Genomic DNA, 18,428 nt, shown 5'->3' with positions numbered 1-18,428 from the left:
TGGAAGTATATGTTAAGTTTAAGTATAAGTATGTTAACGGAGGACGATGAGGGATAAATATATGAATAGAATAGGGTTAATTGTTATATTGCAACTTAATTAGTATATGGTATATATGGTATATATTTATTTATGGGGATAGTTATATATATTCATATTTACATTTATATTTACAAGGATATGTGAGTAGTATTTTTTAATTTTTGTGATTCCTTTTTCGAACAATGTGCGGTGTTTTGTTATGTATTAGCACTTTATGTGATTGAATTTTTTTTAATTTCTCTTTTTCTTTCTACATTTTCTTTTTTATACATGTTCGAAAATAAAAAAATCTATCATTCTATCTATCTATCTATCTATCTATCTATCTATCTATCTATCTATCCATCCATCCATCCATCCATCCATCCATCCATCTATCCATCCATCCATCCATCCATCCATCCATCCATCTATCCATCCATCCATCCATCCATCCATCCATCCATCCATCCATCCATCTATCTATCTATCTATCTATCTATCTATCTATCTATCTATCTATCTATCTATCTATCTATCTGCAGGGGAAGCTAAATAAAAGAAAGAGCTAAATTCTCTCGTTACTTTTGAAACATAGAAGCAGTTTCTCTCTGGTTCTTAAGGCGTTTTATTGGCGCAGTGCGCCCCGGAAGCTGCGCGCTGCTCCCCGGTTCTTGCTGCGCGTCGCTGGCTGTGGGAAGGTGGTCCTCTCTGGGTTGAAAAACACCGTTTAGAAAAAGGCGACCGACGGGGGAAGAACTTTGTGTTGTTTTCGTATCTCTCTCAGTTCGCACTTTGAAACAACTCCAAAAACAAACTCCGGAGCTGACGCGGAGTGTAAACCAGCAGGTCCGGGACGGATTCGGCTTTTTTTTTTCTGTCGTCGGAAGGAAAGTCGGGAAACTACGGGGTGAAAATGGAGAGCCCAGCTGAGTGAGAGTGGGGTGAGGAGGCTGGATTTGGCAAAAGTTGGGAGTCCTGCCCTGCTGCTAGCAGGCTAGTTAGCGTGCTGAGACTCTTTTCTGTCTAAGAGGTGAGTTTCAGACTCACTTCGACCCTCTGAGACACAGATTTGCTGCCTGGAAGCCTTCAGAGATTCTGCTGGTGCCACTTTGGGTTGGAAAAAAAGCCTCTGGCTGCGTTTTTGGCTGCGTAAAAAGCTTTACATGAGTAAGGCCTGTGTTTAAAAAAAAAAAAAAAGGAACAAAAACACTTTAAATGAGCTTTAATTCATTTGTTCATAAGATTCTTAGAGAAACTGAGCGGTTTCTGTGAGGTTTGGCATTTAAAATGTTTTTTTTTTTGGGATGTTTCCAATTAGTTTTCTGCTGTAACATTTTATAAAGCTGTGTTACAAACATGACTCTCTGTGACAGTGCAGTTATTTCTCACTGGGGTTGTGGGGGGGCAGCTTTGACCATTTTCTGTCTGGAAAGTCTTCCAAACTGTTGCCTCATCCATGCTTTGCATCCACATGAACCTGGTGTGCTGCTGATCGCATGTGACTGTTTCCTGAAACCATGTTTCCTTTTGCATTTCACAGCTCCGCTGCTCTGCAGCCTGGGATTCTCCGGGGGAAGCTGCTCCATCTGAGGCAGGACCGCTGCTGACCCTGCGGCTTTTCCCAGTGGATCAAAGCGTGTTCGATCTGCATCGTCCCCCGAGGATAACGGCACTTCTGCTGGAGCGTCTCCTCCTGAACTTGTTTCGGTTTTGTTTTCTGAAATGGGGTCCTAGCTGGTTCGTCGAGGGGCTTGAGGTTCGACAGTCGGGGCTCGCTTCTGGGAATGTGTCGGTGAACTTCTGGGAGGCTTCGCCCGGAGTCGGGCTCTGATGCCAGCTGACTGGGACTTGAACGGATGCAGTCGGTTTTATTCAGGAACCTCTGTCTCGGAGCGGGTGCAGCCTGGATGTTGGACGTCCTCCGCGTGTTGAATCAGCTGTGGCGGTGATGAGGCAGGGATCCTGGGGGCCTGCGTGGCTGGCTGGGCAGTCGCCCGAGCTGATGTGATGCGATGGGGTGCCGGAACAGTAAGGTCCTCCCCGAGCCTCCAGGGGACGTTCAGTTGGACCTGGTCAAAAAGGTCAGTAATGGACAGTTACACGTCCGTCATCATCGGTAGCAGAACTGAAACCCAATCCGACCCGTCATCACAAGTTAATCACATGTTTAGAGTCACAGCGGCAACTTTGGATGCGACGTCATGGTCTCTGTTAACGTTGTGCAAAGCTGATTTCAGACAAAGAAGAATCTTAAGACTGTTTCACAGCTTTTTGCTCTTCGGTTCGGTTTATTTCCCAAACTGGCAGCTGGTTCCACAGAGAGGGGCCTGATAACTGAAGGCTCTGCCTCCCAAACTGGCAGCTGGTTCCACAGAGAGGGGCCTGATAACTGAAGGCTCTGCCTCCCAAACTGGCAGCTGGTTCCACAGAGAGGGGCCTGATAACTGAAGGCTCTGCCTCCCAAACTGGCAGCTGGTTCCACAAAGAGGGGCCTGATAACTGAAGGCTCTGCCTCCCAAACTGGCAGCTGGTTCCACAGAGAGGGGCCTGATAACTGAAGGCTCTGCCTCCCAAACTGGCAGCTAGTTCCACAAAGAGGGGCCTGATAACTGAAGGCTCTGCCTCCCAAACTGGCAGCTGGTTCCACAGAGAGGGGGCCTGATAACTGAAGGCTCTGCCTCCCAAACTGGCAGCTGGTTCCACAGAGAGGGGCCTGATAACTGAAGGCTCTGCCTCCCAAACTGGCAGCTGGTTCCACAGAGAGGGGGCCTGATAACTGAAGGCTCTGCCTCCCAAACTGGCAGCTGGTTCCACAGAGAGGGGCCTGATAACTGAAGGCTCTGCCTCCCAAACTGGCAGCTGGTTCCACAGAGAGGGGCCTGATAACTGAAGGCTCTGCCTCCCAAACTGGCAGCTGGTTCCACAGAGAGGGGCCTGATAACTGAAGGCTCTGCCTTCCATTCTACTTTTAGAAACTCTGGGAACCTCAAGTAAACCTGCAGTTTGGGAACAAAGTGCTCAGTCCCTTTAAAGTTCTTATAATCCCGTTCAGCTGGGAAGTTAGCGCAGCTAACGGAGTAGATCGAACCTTGATGGCGCTTCAGTTCCACGTTGTGAGCATGCGACGGTGAGGCAGGCGGCAGCGGAGAGGAGAACTTCCCTTTTAACCAAAGGAAACCTCCGTCAGAACCGGACTCCGGGGCGGCAGAAGTCTGCCTCGACCCGTTGGAGGCGGAGGACAGAACGGGGACGCAGAGCCTGCAGACCCGCTGAATCCAAACCAATTCGGTTTTATTTATCCAGCAACGAATCGCAGGAAATGTCACCTCGAGGTCCGATTCAAGCCGAGTACGATCCGAGTCTTTGCACGTCGGTGTGGTGGGACGCTTGTTGAAGCATGAGGGTCTTTTCCTGCCGTCTTTCCTTAACCCCCTGACATTTTGAGCAGAACCCCGAAAAGAGGAAGACCTCAGTGCATCATGGGGGGTCCCCCAGTGGTCGAGGCCTATAGCAGCGTAGCTACAGATGGGTCGGGGTCTTCCGAGCCAGCTGCAGCTATAAACTTTATTTAAAAGGAAGGTTTTGAGCCTGATGTTAAAGGTAGAGATGTTCTCCACCACCTGAGCCCAGGAACAGCTGCTTTTTAATTACAGAACTCTCCAAAAAAGGCTTCTCCCTGATGGACTTTTAGCATTCCCAGTGTTCCCAGTATTCCCAGTGACCTCGGTCGAGCCTCCTCGATCCACCCGGGCACATCGAGCATAGAAAACGTAGCCCATACCTGCTTGACCTCAACACAGATTTTACATGGTTTGAAGAAGTTTTTCAGTTTTTTTTTTTTAGGTGAGTTTTAATTGAAGACCAACTGGGATTACTGGTTTTCTTTTGACACGAAGTAAACAACATGAAAGTTAAAGGGATAGTTCTGTATGACATCCCATATCAGCAACATCATTTATGAACATCTTCTTACCCCCTGCTGCGTCCTGTGAGCAGAGTTCCAGCCTCGTTTTGGTGTTGATGAAGGTAGTCCGGCTAGTTGGCTGGGGTTTAAAAAATAAAGCGTTTTGCTTCTCAAAACAATATGCGTTCAACAGAGTAATACATTTGCATCACAAAATCGTTCTCCAGGAAAAAGTCAGACCTCACAATCTCTTGGCCCTATTTTCTCTCCCTTCGTATCACTGCCTGCTGTGCAGACCGAGCAGCAAACACTGTAACAGGCGCGGCTGTCGGCAGGCGGCAGCAGGCAGTGATACGAAGGGAGAGAATAAATAATATTTAAAAAAATTAAAAATTTAAAGTGAATATCTGCTCTGAGCTCCTTTGTTCTCCAGCACAGCCTGAACCCTCTCAGACGAGTTTTCTGTCCTTTCTTGAAGAAGTCTTCAGTAATAGTTCTCCAGGCTTCTTGAAGGACATCCCCCAAAAAATAAAATAAATAAATAAAAATAAATATTTCTGTTTTAATCATGCTATCAACATTATTTATTGCTGCCGACAGCCGTGATACGAAGGGAGAGAAAATAGGGCCAAGCGATTGTGAGGTCTGACTTTTTCCTGGAGAACCATTTTATGATGCAAATGTATTACTCTTTTGAACGCATATTGTTCTGAGAAGCAAAACGCTTTATTTTTTAAACCCCAGCCAACTAGCCGGACTACCTTCATCAACACCAAAACGAGGCTGGAACTCTGCTCACAGGACGCAGCAGGGGGTAAGAAGATGTTCAGAAATGATGTTGCTGATATGGGATGTTACACAGCTTCATGTTAAAAGAGGCGAACTATCCCTTTAAGGGTTCTTTTACGGACAAAATGAGATGTTTAAGTGTGTCAGAATGGGTTCAGGGAGGTTGTTTTTGCTTCTTTTCATCTTCATTTTTAATAAGTTATTATGATTCCTTGGTGGAAATGGCTCACAGGCAAAGATCCAGTCCTGCTTGTTCTCTCGTTCTTCGAAGTATTCTCAACACGTTCTTGTGTGTTTTTGTATTCTTCAGGTCGATCCTCCCCAACCTCCTCAGACGGATATCTACAAGCACTTCATACGTGGGGATGGCACTGCGAGCAAGATGGGTGTGGCTGGCGGGGTGGCGGGTGACAAGCCGAACTTCGCTTGCCCGCATCAAGCTCAGGCTGCCGCTGCCACTCCCACGGCTTCAGCCCAGTTCCCCAGGGACCCCAGTGAGCTGTCAGACCGCCAGCGAAAGAAGGTGGCCAAGTATCGAGCCAAGTTCGACCCCCGAGTCACGGCAAAGTATGACATCAAAGCTCTGATAGGTCGCGGCAGCTTCAGCCGCGTCGTTCGGGTGGAGCACAAGAGCACCCGGCAGCCGTACGCCATCAAGATGATCGAGACGCGCTACCGCGAGGGGAGAGAGGTGTGCGAGTCGGAGCTGTGCGTGCTGCGGCGCGTGCGCCACACCAACATCATCCAGCTGATGGAGGTGTTCGAGACGGCGGAGCGCGTCTACATGGTGATGGAGCTGGCCACCGGAGGCGAGCTCTTCGACCGGATCATCGCCCGCGGCTCCTTCACGGAGCGAGACGCCACGCGGGTGCTGCAGATGGTGCTGGACGGCGTCAAGTACCTCCACGCTTTGGGGATCACTCACCGGGACCTGAAGCCGGAGAACCTGCTGTACTACCACCCCGGAGCCGACTCCAAGATCATCATCACCGACTTCGGCCTGGCCAGCAGCCGGAAGAAGGGCGACGAGTGTCTGATGAAGACCACCTGCGGCACGCCGGAGTACATCGCCCCCGAGATCCTGGTGAGGAAGCCCTACACCAACGCGGTGGACATGTGGGCGCTGGGCGTGATATCGTACATCCTGCTGAGCGGCACCATGCCCTTTGAGGACGACAACCGCATGAGGCTGTACCGGCAGATCCTGAAGGGGAAGTACAGCTTCTCCGGAGAGGTGAGGACCCATGTTCCCTCTAATTTTTATGTGTCTGGGCATTCACACAAGCTCCCTGAGCACACTGAGGACCCCTGTGAGCAGCATCAGATGTGCACGCTGTGGCCATGGGCGTCAATCGGGTATGGCAGCTGCCACACCTTGGCTCCAGGGGAAAATGTAAATGTTCGTTTTTCTTTTATTCTTTAAAATAATAATAATAAGAATTTATGGAATTACTCTGTGTCAATTTGTATTAGAGATGGGACCAAGTCACACATGTGCAAGTCTCAAGTCTTAGCTTTCAAGCCCCAAGTCATTTTTTCTTGGTCAAGTCACCTTATTGTTGCAGTTTTACCTGCAGAATCTGATCTTAATAGAATGAAAACACAAAGATATAAGTAACTGTCAGTAAACATCATTGGCCAATGTGTCCAACCTGTCCACCCCGTATCATATCAAGCTAACGTTAGCTAACTACCGACTAGGCTAACAGGATAATATTAGCTAATTTAACTAGCACTTACTGGTCAGAAAGGATCTTCAAATGACGAACAAAGTTGGAAGTTGTCGTCTGGCTGTCTGAGATGTTGATGCCGCATGTCTTGCACTGTGCTGTTCGTCTTTTATCGTCAAAATGGTAATTATGAAAGCCGAAGACGACGACTCTCGGTCCCGCTGACATGTTGATGCATATCTGATATGAGTTTATTCTCTCCAATAAACACTAAGGTATGTAGAGAGGGCATGGCTGATTGGCAGGGTAGGGATCCAATTTTAACAAGATATTCCAGATGTATTGTCTTCAAACAAGTCCCTATATCTGGCTGAAATGGTGCTTGTTAGGCAGTTGTGTCTTATATCAAGTGTAATGAGATACTCAATGAGACAAATCTACTTGGTAAGACTTAGATTTTTTCCAGTGCAGTGATTAGAGGGAACATTGATTGTGAGGACTGAGATCCGTTGCTTCATGACTTCATTTGGAACGCATTCCTCACACAGCGGGGGGCTTTGTCAACAGGTTTCCAAGAAGCTCAGCTTCTCTTGAGATGAGGCAGTTTTCACACACTTTTCTCCTCTGTAGCTCCTCCCCTTTCAGCACAAACAACAGTCGGTATATGTTGTAATATCTAATGAGAAGCAGTCGAGCCGTCTCAGTTTTCTGGGCTTTCATTTTGTCTGCCTGACAGGTAAGATGAGCTCAGACCGGCTAATGCTCGGGGTGTTGAGTAGAGTCTGAAGAAAACTCCTCAGCATTCAGCTGTCTCCTGCACATCCAACAGATCTGGGGCATCACTATAACTCGTTTGGAGTTTCTTGTATTGTTCTGCTTTGCTCAGCAGCTTTGTGGCTGCAGGGAACAGTATTTTTTTTTTTATCATTTTAACTGAGGAAAATGTGTTTTTCCTCATTTTATCTGAGGAAAAACACATTTCATTCATGTTTATCTTTGCTGTTAAAGACGTCCCGTAGTCCCTGAGTGTTTTTTTTAAACTATATTTAACTTTATTTCACTCTTGACAACATAACAAACAACAGAATTGTCCAATCAAGGCAGGCGGCTGCTGTGATGTCAGAATCCGTTCATTTAATTTCAGGTGTCAGGTATCAGATCGGTGCCCCGAAATGTTTAAAATAGAAAACGGGAGCGGTCCAACAGGCACTTACAGTGTCTGTAACGGGTTCTTTTTTTATCCTCAATATCAATCTGAGTCATGAAAGATTAAATATCTGTTAAATCAAATGTCTTCACAGAGACCTTTTAATAGTTCAGCAGGATTTTTCAGTGAATTTCAAACAAAACATGTACAGTTTTAACAAAATGCTTAGTTTTTCCAGGACGATATTTATAGCTTGATTATAATACTGAAGAAGTGAAACTTGGACAAATAAGATAAAGCCAGAAAATAAGAAATAAAACCTTTTGAAATGAGCATAAAATCAACTAACTGACATAACACAGCATGTCACTGATCGTGGTGAGTTTGAACTGTTTTAATCAGCTTTTTCGTCCCATAGATACCTGAAAGAGTCTTTTCCTTCCCGGCATGTGTTGGGGCCTCGCTTTAGTCAAACCTCATTTGTTTATATATTATATATATATATTAAGTACATGCAGCGACTAATTGAATGATGCAAACATGAATGGAAATGCAGCTTAAGGTAGAAACATACCCTGCAGACCAAAACAGTTCATACAATTAAAGTTAAAGAGCTTTAAAGTGAATATCTGCTCTGAGCTCCTTTCTCCTCCAACACAGCCTGAACCCTCTCAGACCAGCTTTCTGTCCTTTCTTTAAGGAGTCTTCAGGAATAGTTCTCCAGGCTTCTTGAAGGACATCCCAAAGCTCTTCTTTGGATGTGGGCTGCCTTTTGTTGCGTTCTCTGCCAACATGATCCCACACTGCTTCAGTAATGTTGAGCTCCGGGCTCTGGGGAGGATTCATCCCTCCATCAGACCTGCTGCCGCTGATTTTCAGCCCACTTCTTGTGTCCTTTGGCACAGCTCAGCCTTTTCTCCCTGTTTCCCTTCCTTAAGAACGGCTTCCTGACAGCCACCCTTCCATGGAGCCCATTTCTGATGAGGCTTGGGCCAATAGCAGATGGATCAGCTGAAGGTCCAGATGCATCTCTCAGCTCCTGTGTCAGGTCTTTGCTGGATGTTTTCCTCTTTCTTAAGGTCATCACTTTCAGATCCTGTTCATCTGCTGTAGATAGTTCTTTAGGCCTGACACTTCTTCTTCTGTCCTCCACTTGTCCAGTTTCCTCAAATGTTTTAAGGACACACTGCACACCATGCTGAGATATGCCAAGTTTTCAGCTAACAGCTCTTTGGGAATCACCTTGTTGCTGCAGAAATCCTGTTTTCTGTCTGTCACACTGTGTTATCTTTGCTGTTTTTCACACATGCAGCTAAAGAAATGGGAACAAATCTTAATTCCAGCCTAAAACCCACAAAGAGCTTCTAGATTATTCATTTCTGGTGGCATAAAACAGTTTAATCATTTAATTTATATTAATTGTTCCATAATTAGTCTTTAGATTATATCTTATATTCCTTTTTTAAGCTTTAAATTGAATCTTATTTACTTTTTCTTGATGTTGAATAACATTTCATTCTTATTATTGTCTGTTATTTTCCTACTTTTAGACGTGATAACATTCATTATTTTGGGATTACGATTTATTTAAAACTGAATTTCATATATTAATTGGACTCTTTTGGTAACTGAAAGCAGTTTTAACGTAAATGTAGAAAAAAGTTGAAACTATGAAGCTGTTTTTCACAGATGCAGCTAAAGAAATGGGAACAAATGATGTGTCTCTGTGACAGGCTGCTGGGAACAAAGTGCCTAAAGATCCAGTTTAAAACGGCTTCTTTGCTAAGTTGTCTGTTCTGTGTGGACACAACACTGGTTCATCCCTTGAGTTAGGAACCTTTTTCCTGCCTGAGTGGTTCATAGGTCAGAGTTAAGTGGGTTAACAAAGAAAAAAGATGCATTCATTTGGAAATGGTCGGGTAGAAGGAGAGCAGCAAATGTCCAGAACAAATTTTGAAAAGGCCTTGAGAAAGAAAGACTTTTACTCAAGTTGGTGGATGACGTCTTTCCACTGGCAAGAGAAGCTTTTATTAAACTAAACTACCTTTTAATGGAGTGTAGCTCTAAAGTATGTACCCGTGCAGTTGTGTTCAGACAGCATTGGGTGCAGCAGGACTAAATGTGCTTCTTCTGGGACATGAGTCCTAACAGCTGTGATAAATAATGCTCACATGTGCAGCTGCGGTCCAGGAACTAGTCTCAGCCCAGACGTTGCCGTAGGTGGGGGAGAAATATATGTCAAAGTGTGTTATATGTGTCATGTATCTTTAGCCAACCCTGGGGATTTACCTGCTGTGCAAAGCCGGGGGTCAGCGGTGCACCGGGAGACTGAAAACACAGCTGGTTGCACGCAGCACTGAGTGGGGGGTTGAGTTGGACTCACCACCGGTCCCTTCTCCTCAGAACCGGTCCACAGCAGAAGATCTGCTCTGTTGAAATGTTCTGGGAACACGCAACTCGCTTTAAGTGAAACCTACACGAAGAATCGATCAGATTCTCTGCATCAAAGCTGTTGTTGATCCCAACGTTAGCAGCGGATAGAAGCTACCCAACCGGAGAGCGAGCATGGGAGGAACCGGAGCTCAGATTACAGGCTGATTACAGGCAGAACTCAGTGTGAGCTTTGAGCTTCTGCTGCCATCTTGTGTCCAGATCTAGCAGCTGTAGTCTGGTTGCGTGTATAATGAACACTCTGATGGCCAGAATATAGGATCTGCACTTTAATGCCTATTAGAGCAGGGGGGACACCAGCTCTCCCTCAGCAACATCACACGCACCTCCCACGTTCCGGGCTTTTTAAAAGAAATATACAGATATAATTACAAATAAAATATACACACTAAAATGTGCCATTCGGTATTGATTCTGCATTTCAAAATTAAATTAAGAACAAAAAACCAACAACAAATAATACAAAATATAACATATTTAAAGTGACTTGGCTCCCTGTTTAAATAAAATAAAATAAAAATGTTTTTCCTATGTGCACCTTTGATATGTACAACACACTCATACTGTGGATATCCCTCTAATGCAGACCATATAGAAATAATGATAAAATGAACAGCTTTAACAATTTAATGACAAATGCAATGACAAACCTGTAACAGCAGGGGGACACAGTGAGCAGACACGCAGCTCTCCCTCAGCAACAGGTCAGGAAATATGCAAATGAGCTCCAACTCGGACCAAACGGGTAAAAACGACTTTTTTTTTTTTTTTTAGAACTTTATTTTTATTAAGCGAAACACAAACATTCCTTGACAACATTCACAAGTTATGTGTGACAGTACTAGCGACACATGAAGAAAAGAAAAAAAACAAAAAAAAAACATTGTGGCCCAGAAACCTGGATAATACTAATGAGTGAAAAATAACAAGTAAGTAAATAAATAAAAAAAGGGACAGTTAAGACACTCCAGCATATTGTGGGATTCCAATCAGTTAGAGAGATATCTTGCTATAGGTAGCCATCTCCTCACAAAAACATCAGACCTTAATTGTAGTTGAGCGGTTAAAGCTTCCATTCCATACACCTCCCTCAGCTTCTGTTTCCACTGTGCCACTGTAGGTGACTGTGGATTCATCCATTTTATTGTCACCATTTTTCTAGCAGTCATCAAAAGTATATGTAACAAGTGCTTTTGGTCTCTAGTGTACATGCCTTCAGGAGTTAGATCAAAAAGAAACTGACTTGGGGTGAATAGTACATTGATTCTCAGAACTCTATCTATAAAAACGACTTTTTTATAACGACTAAAACACACCAAAAGATTAAAGACAACCTGACGCTACCTTTATGGGACGTTTTCAACTAAACAAACAACTTTTAAACACGCTAGATTAATTCAATGACAGAGGACATCGCAACACATCTTACCTCCCACGTTCTGGGCGGAAAGGTGCGGGGACGCTGAACATGCGTCATACACTGTGCGTCATAAATTACGTAGTTAAAAATGTGATTAAGTTTTGAAACTCAAGCTTCAGAATTGGAGCTTTATTCAGCTGAAAATAGGTGTGTCTTCAGCCTGGACTTAAACACACTGAGTGTTCCAGCTGATCTGAGGCTTTCTGGGAGTTTGTTCCAGACATGTGGAGCATAGAAGCTGAATGCAGCTCCTCCATGTCTGGTTCTGACTCTGGGAACTGATGGAAGACCGGATCCAGATGAGCTGAGGGGTCTGGAAGGTTCATACTGGGTCAGGAGGTCACTGATGCATTCTGGTCCTGGACCATTCAGAGCTTTATAGACCAGCATCAGGACTTTAAAGTCTATCCTCTGATGGACAGGCAGCCGGTGTAAAGACCTCAGAGCTGGACTGATGGGGTCCACTTTAGGAAACAAAGACAATTTAGGCAACAAATAAGTGCGTAAAGAAGCTGGGACGAAACCGGTGATGTCCTAAGAGGGCGGATCTGGGTAGTGTTTCCTGAAGAGATGGGTTTTCAGCCTGCGACTCAGCCGTCCATCCAGGCTGACCTCGCCTTTCTGTGCCAGGAGGTGGCGCTCTGCACATCAAACACAGAAATCTGCAGCCACAGCTCGCCCAGCCGGGTCTTATTTCTACGCCCCCGGACAAACTGCAGCCATGAAAGAAGCTGTTTGATGCTGTTTCACCCTTTATGTTCGTCAGTCTGTGAGTTCAGGATGCAGCTCTCAGGTCAGGCTTGAAATGTGAAGCATGTTGCATTAGGTCTGACCTTTCCGACATGAAAACTTACCTCTTGTGTTGTTTCATGGCAGAACCACCTGTTAGATAAATGTGTGATTGTTTCTTTGAGGATGAGATGCTGCTGAACTTCAGGGCTTCAGCCTGTTTCTGTGGCTGTGTTCGAAACCGCATACTTCTCCTACTACTCCTACTAACTTTTTGAGTTAGTGTGCGAGTTTTAGTAAGCGAGAAGTTCCCGGATGCATACTAGATTCTCTGAAATGTTGGGTATGCATCATGAGGTTACTACTCATACTCAAACTACCCAAGATGCAACGTAACGTGACGTCTCCGATCGTCATTTCCTGTCAAAACGGCAGTTTCAAGCTAGCTACAACGAGGGTAGGTTCACTTCCTGTTTTCAAAACAAAAGCACCAATTGTATGGTAATGGCTTTCCCTATGATAAAAGGCAACGGGTATTTTATTTTGTGAAAATAACCGGAAGTGCGTTGCTCACTGCGGCTAGCTTTAGTAGCGCCGAATTCGTGGGAACAAAATTGTAAACAGCCGGTATTTTGTCAGGTTTTCAACACGTTGGGGATCTAAACGACTACTTTGTCGCCTGAAAATGTTTCAAATGTTGCTAAAGTTTACAGAGTTTAGAGCTTAAGCAAAATCAGCTTCAGGCCGGCTGATTTCGGCTCGGGCAGGAGCAAGATGCATTGTGGGTAAACACTTTCCGATATGAAAACTTATCTCTTGTGTCGTCTCATGGCAGAATGTGTGATTGTTTCTGTGAGTCTGAGCAGGCTGAATAATGATGCAATAAAGCCCAGAATGCCTTCGGTCCGACCTTAAAGGGATAGTTCGCCTCTTTTGACATGAAGCTGTATGACATCCCATATCAGCAACATCATGTATGAACATCTTCTTACCCCCTGCTGCGTCCTGTGAGCAGAGTTCCAGCCTCGTTTTGGCGTTGACGAAGGTAGTCCGGCTAGTTGGCTGGGGTTTAAAAAATAAAGCGTTTTGCTTCTCAAAACAATATGTGTTCAACAGAGTAATACATTTGCATCACAAAATGGTTCTCCAGGAAAAAGTCAGACCTCACAATCGCTTGGCCCTATTTTCTCTCCCTTTGTATCACTGCCTGCTGCCGCCTGCCGACAGCCGCGACTGTTACGGTGTTTGCCGCACTGTCTACACAGCAGGCAGTGATACGAAGGGAGAGAAAATAGGGCCAAGCGATTGTGAGGTCTGACTTTTTCCTGGAGAACGATTTTATGATGCAAATGTATTACTCTTTTGAACGCGTATTGTTCTGAGAAGCAAAACGCTTTATTTTTTAAACCCCAGCCAACTAGCCGGACTACCTTCATCAACACCAAAACGAGGCTGGAACTCTGCTCACAGGACGCAGCAGGGGGTAAGAAGATGTTCATAAATGATGTTGCAAGTATGGGATGTCATACAGCTTCATGTCAAAAGAGGCGAACTGTCCCTTTAATGAGCGCTGGACCTGCTGCACGTGCACTGAAATGTTACTGACCTTCTCCTGTCTCCTCCCTGCAGCCGTGGCCCAGCGTGTCCAACCTGGCCAAAGACTTCGTGGAGCGCATCCTGACGGTGGATCCCAGCGAGCGGCTGACGGCCGGCCAGGCCCTCAAGCACCCCTGGGTGGTCAGCATGGCGGCCTCCTCCTCCATGAAGAACCTGCAGCGCTGCATATCTCAGAACCTCCGAAAGCGCGCCTCCTCGCGCTCCTACAGCACCAAGTCGGCCCAGTCCACGCGGTCCAGCCGCTCGACCAAGTCCAACAAAGCTCGCAGGGTGCGAGAGAAGGAGCTGCGCGAGCTGAACCGCCGCTACCAGCAGCAGTACAACGGCTGAGGCCGAGCGTCCAGGCCGAGCGTCCAGGCCGAGCGTCCAGGCCGAGCGTCCAGGCCGAGCGTCCAGGCCGAGCGTCCTGCCCGGCGTCTGCGGCAGAGTGACTCAACGAACATTTGGAGGCCACAGAACGCCTTGAAGTTGTTGCTTTAAAACCAAAGGACGATGACTTGGCTGCAGGCGCAGAACAAATCCAAAGTCGGTGAACTCCTGACCAGAACGCAGCTCGTTCCATCGCCTCCATTCTTGCCTTCCTCTCCTCTCCCGGTGTTCTCTTCGTCCCTGTGTCGCCACATATTTATTTATTATTGTTGACGTGATTGTTAGCCTCCATTTCAAGCGGTCACTGGATAATGACCTTCCACAAGGATCTGTTGAGCAGAGCTCTGGACGCTGATGTTTTCAAAAAGAAAGGACTCTTAAATGACCGGGAAACACATTCCCCCGTCACTCATTTCTGATTCAAAAAGTGCTGTGAATTTTCTTCTTGTTCTAATCGTAGAAAGCTCGCCTTCGGATGCGGCTGATCGTACCGCGCCGCGGCGTAATCTGAAGGCGCGGTTTTTAGTCGGTTTAACCTTATCTAGTCTTGCCATTATTGCTCTCCTGATATTGTAAACCGTTCCTGAACTGTCAGAAGATTGTGAAGCTGTCGTTGTTGAAGCTTAAATGTATTTTATTGGACTGTTTCATCCTGTTAGTACCAGTTCTGCGCGGTGGTTGTTGCTCACGGTGGGGTGAGATGGTCGACTTTGTGCTTTCGGAGCACGAAGGAAGGCGATGAACTCGGCTGCAGACACTGTGGGTTGCACCAGCCGTAGGTTAAAGGTTTCGGTATGTTTCTCGGTATGCGTCGCTATCTGTCAATCCGACTCCGTGGTCACTAAAGCCTTTGAAGTTCTCCGTCAGGATGTCGGATACACAAGGCAGTTCACCTCCCGATCAGTAGGCGTCGCTACGTTAGATGACCCAATCTCACGACGTCTATCGTGAAAGTCGTTGATTGATTGTTCACCTTCCGGCTCCGTTTCACTCCTCACAGTGAACGATGGCGACCAAGAGAGAAAGACTGGCTGTGTTCGAAACCGCACACTTCTCCTACTACTCCTACTAACTTTTTGAGTTAGTATGCGAGTTTGAGTAAGTGAGAAGTTCCCGGATGCATACTAGATTCTCTGAAATGTTGAGTATGCATCATGAGGTTACTACTCATACTCAAACTACCCAAGATGCAACGTAACGTGACGTCGCCGATCGTCATTTCCTGTCAAAGCGGCAGTTTCAAGCTAGCTACAACGAGGGTAGGTTCACTTCCTGTTTTCAAAACAAAAGCACCAATTGTACCGTAAAGGCTTTCCCTATGATAAAAGGCAACGGGTATTTTATTTTGTGTTAAAATAACCGGAAGTGCGTTGCTCACTGCGGCTAGCTTTAGTAGCGCCGAATTCGTGGGAACAAAATTGTAAATAGCCGGTATTTTGTCAGGTTTTCAACAAGTTGGGGATCTAAACGACTACTTTCTCACCTGATAATGTTTCAAATGTTGCTAAAGTTTACAGAGTTTAGAGCTTAAGAGAAATCAGCTTCAGGCCGGCTGATTTCGGCTCGGGCAGGACCGAAATGCATTGTGGGTAAACGCTCTGCATACTGTCTGATCGATCAGTATGTAGTATGCGGTTTCGAACACAGCCACTGTTGTTGGAGTTAGAGCTTATTGAAATTGAGATGCAAACATCCATCCGTCCATCATCTTCCGCTGGTCCGGGGATCGGGTCGCGGGGGCAGCAGCTTGAGCAGAGAGACCCAGACGTCCCTGTCCCCGGCCACTTCCTCCAGCTCTTCTGGGGGGACCCCGAGGCGTTCCCAGGCCAGCCGAGAGACAAAGTCTCTCCAGCGTGTCCTGGGTCTTCCCCGGGGCCTCCTCCCAGTGGGACGGGCCCGGAACACCTCACCGGGGAGGCGTCCAGGAGGCATCCTAACCAGATGCCCCAGGAGGCATCCTAACCAGATGCCCGAGCCACCTCATCTCACCCTGTCTCCAAGGGAGAGCCCAGACACCCTGCGGAGGAAACTCATTTCGGCTGCTTGTATTCGCGATCTCATTCTCTCGGTCACTACCCACAGCTCGTGACCATAGGTGAGGGTAGGAACATAGATTGACCGGTAAATCGAGAGCTTAGCCTTCTGGCTCAGCTCCTTCTTCACCACGACGGGCCGGTGCAGAGCCCGCATCACTGCAGACGCCGCACCAATCCGTCTGTCAATCTCCTGCTCCATTCGTCCCTCACTCGTGAACAAGACCCCGAGATATTTCCTTCATGCCGAAACGCGTCCAAGTGTTTTATCATGTTTTGCCCATAAAATAAAGGCATTTTAACTAGAAAGAAGATGAGTGCCTTGGTATTCTACAACTTTTGGAATTAACAAAGCCTATCACCAAAGAGCACCATCTCTACAAAGTACTAGTTCCAGGTAGCACTCCAATTGGACTTGATTCTCCAAGACCCCGAGATACTTGAACTCCTCCACTTGGGGAAGGATCTCATTCCCGACCCGGAGAGAGCGTTCCACCCTTTTCCGAAATGCAAATCATTTTTACCAAATGTTGACCGGCCACACGGTAAACTCTTCAAAAATGGCGGTGTTGTTGTTCTGAGAGGAAGGAGCTAAACTGGAAATGATGTTGTTAGCCGACCAATCAGAATCCTCGAGGTCTCCGTCTCCTCGACGGAATTTTGGCGTCTCCGGGAGGGTTTCCTTTCCCGGACGGCCATAAATCAGGCTTTAAACTGAGCAGCTGCGATCTGAAGTGTGTTCCACACCAAATTCCAACATTAAGCGCCTTCATCTTCATAATAATTAGCCCCAGAAGTGGAAATCACAGTTTTTTGTTTTTTTTTACCTGAGTGCATTCAATGCACCACCTGAGGAAAAGAAAACCTATGGAACCTCAGCTTTGCTTTGCAATCAGTATAAAATATAAAGATAAATCACTTAACTTAAGAAACGACACGCTTCAGCTGCAGTAAAATGTTAAAACAAATTCATCCTTTAGTCTTTGAGTCCTCCTGCTGAAAGACCCGAGCAGCAAACTGACGGTGAAATGCAGTGAAAGGACCTTCAGACCGTCTTTGTGCAGCAACCATGCGGGTCACGGCCTGTTCTCAGCAGGAGCTCGCCGTGCTCGCAGTTCTTCGTGCTGTTCGGCGCTCATTCCTACGTTACTTCCACACGAGCAAATATTTCTGAGCTCGAGAATGGGGGGGGGAAAATACGAGTCCGCAGAGCAGCTGGTGGAGTCCCAGGAGCTGCACCCGTACTTCCTGGGTGGTGGAGATGAGATACGACTCAACTTTGACTCCCAGAACGTAGAAATAAGCAAAGTTCAGCCCAGATTTCTGTTCTCCGCTGCTGCCACGCTCTCCAGTTTCACTCCGGCGGCATGGAAGCTCAGGCATTACTGAGCCTCCTCCGTTTGGGTCGAGTCGGTTACAGACGGGTGGGTTTTTAAGCACCGTAAGTGGAGAAGTGGGCTTAAAGGGATAGTTCGCCTCTTCTGACATGAAGCTGTATGACATCCCATATTAGCAACATCATTTCTGAACATCTTCTTACCCCCTGCTGCGTCCTGTGAGCTGAGTTCCAGCCTCGTTTTGGTGTTGATGAAGGTAGTCCGGCTAGTTGGCTGGGGTTTAAAAAATAAAGCGTCTTGCTTCTCAAAACAATATGCGTTCAACAGAGTAATACATTTGCATCACAAAATGGTTCTCCAGGAAAAAGTCAGACCTCACAATCGCTTGGTCCTATTTTCTCTCCCTTCGTATCACTGCCTGCAGTGTAGACCGAGCAGCAAACACCGTAACAGGCGCGGCTGTCGGCAGGCGGCAGCAGGCAGTGATACGAAGGGAGAGAAAATAGTGCCAAGCGATTGTGAGGTCTGACTTTTTCCTGGAGAACCATTTTGTGATGCAAATGTATTACTCTTTTGAACGCATATTGTTTTAAGAAGCAAGACGCTTTATTTTTTAAACCCCAGCCAACTAGCCGGACTACCTTCATCAACACCAAAACGAGGCTGGAACTCTGCTCACAGGACGCAGCAGGGGGTAAGAAGATGTTCAGAAATGATGTTGCTATTATGGGATGTCATACAGCTTCATGTCAGAAGAGGCGAACTATCCCTTTAATAAGGCCTCTTACTTTGCTTTTAGCGAGCAGTGGCCGTCGCAGCGGAACAGGTGACACGTGAGGACGGCAGGCAGATGAATCCAGATGTTCTGTCTCAAAAAGGATGTTTTAAGTTGAGCTTTTTCTCTTTTTCTCTCTTCAAAGGATTTAGTAAAAGCTGGT

The 18,428-nt window shown here is 46.4% G+C and overlaps 1 protein-coding gene across 1 annotated transcript; it reads left to right on the top strand.

Moving 5' to 3' along the window:
- Window positions 1-703: 703 nt before the first annotated feature.
- pskh1 (protein serine kinase H1) lies at window positions 704-17,640 on the top strand. Its single transcript, XM_075470708.1, has 4 exons — window positions 704-1,054; window positions 1,565-2,105; window positions 5,028-5,951; window positions 13,764-17,640. Exons 2-4 carry the CDS (start codon window positions 2,037-2,039, stop codon window positions 14,079-14,081), a joined length of 1,311 nt encoding a protein of 436 aa, XP_075326823.1. The 5' UTR covers window positions 704-1,054; window positions 1,565-2,036; the 3' UTR covers window positions 14,082-17,640.
- Window positions 17,641-18,428: the final 788 nt, after the last annotated feature.

This window comes from Odontesthes bonariensis, chromosome 7 (assembly GCF_027942865.1).
Source record: "Odontesthes bonariensis isolate fOdoBon6 chromosome 7, fOdoBon6.hap1, whole genome shotgun sequence".
NCBI classification, from domain to species: domain Eukaryota; kingdom Metazoa; phylum Chordata; class Actinopteri; order Atheriniformes; family Atherinopsidae; genus Odontesthes; species Odontesthes bonariensis.
Note: the sequence above shows the minus strand (reverse complement) of the source record. Positions and strands in the feature narration are given on the sequence as shown.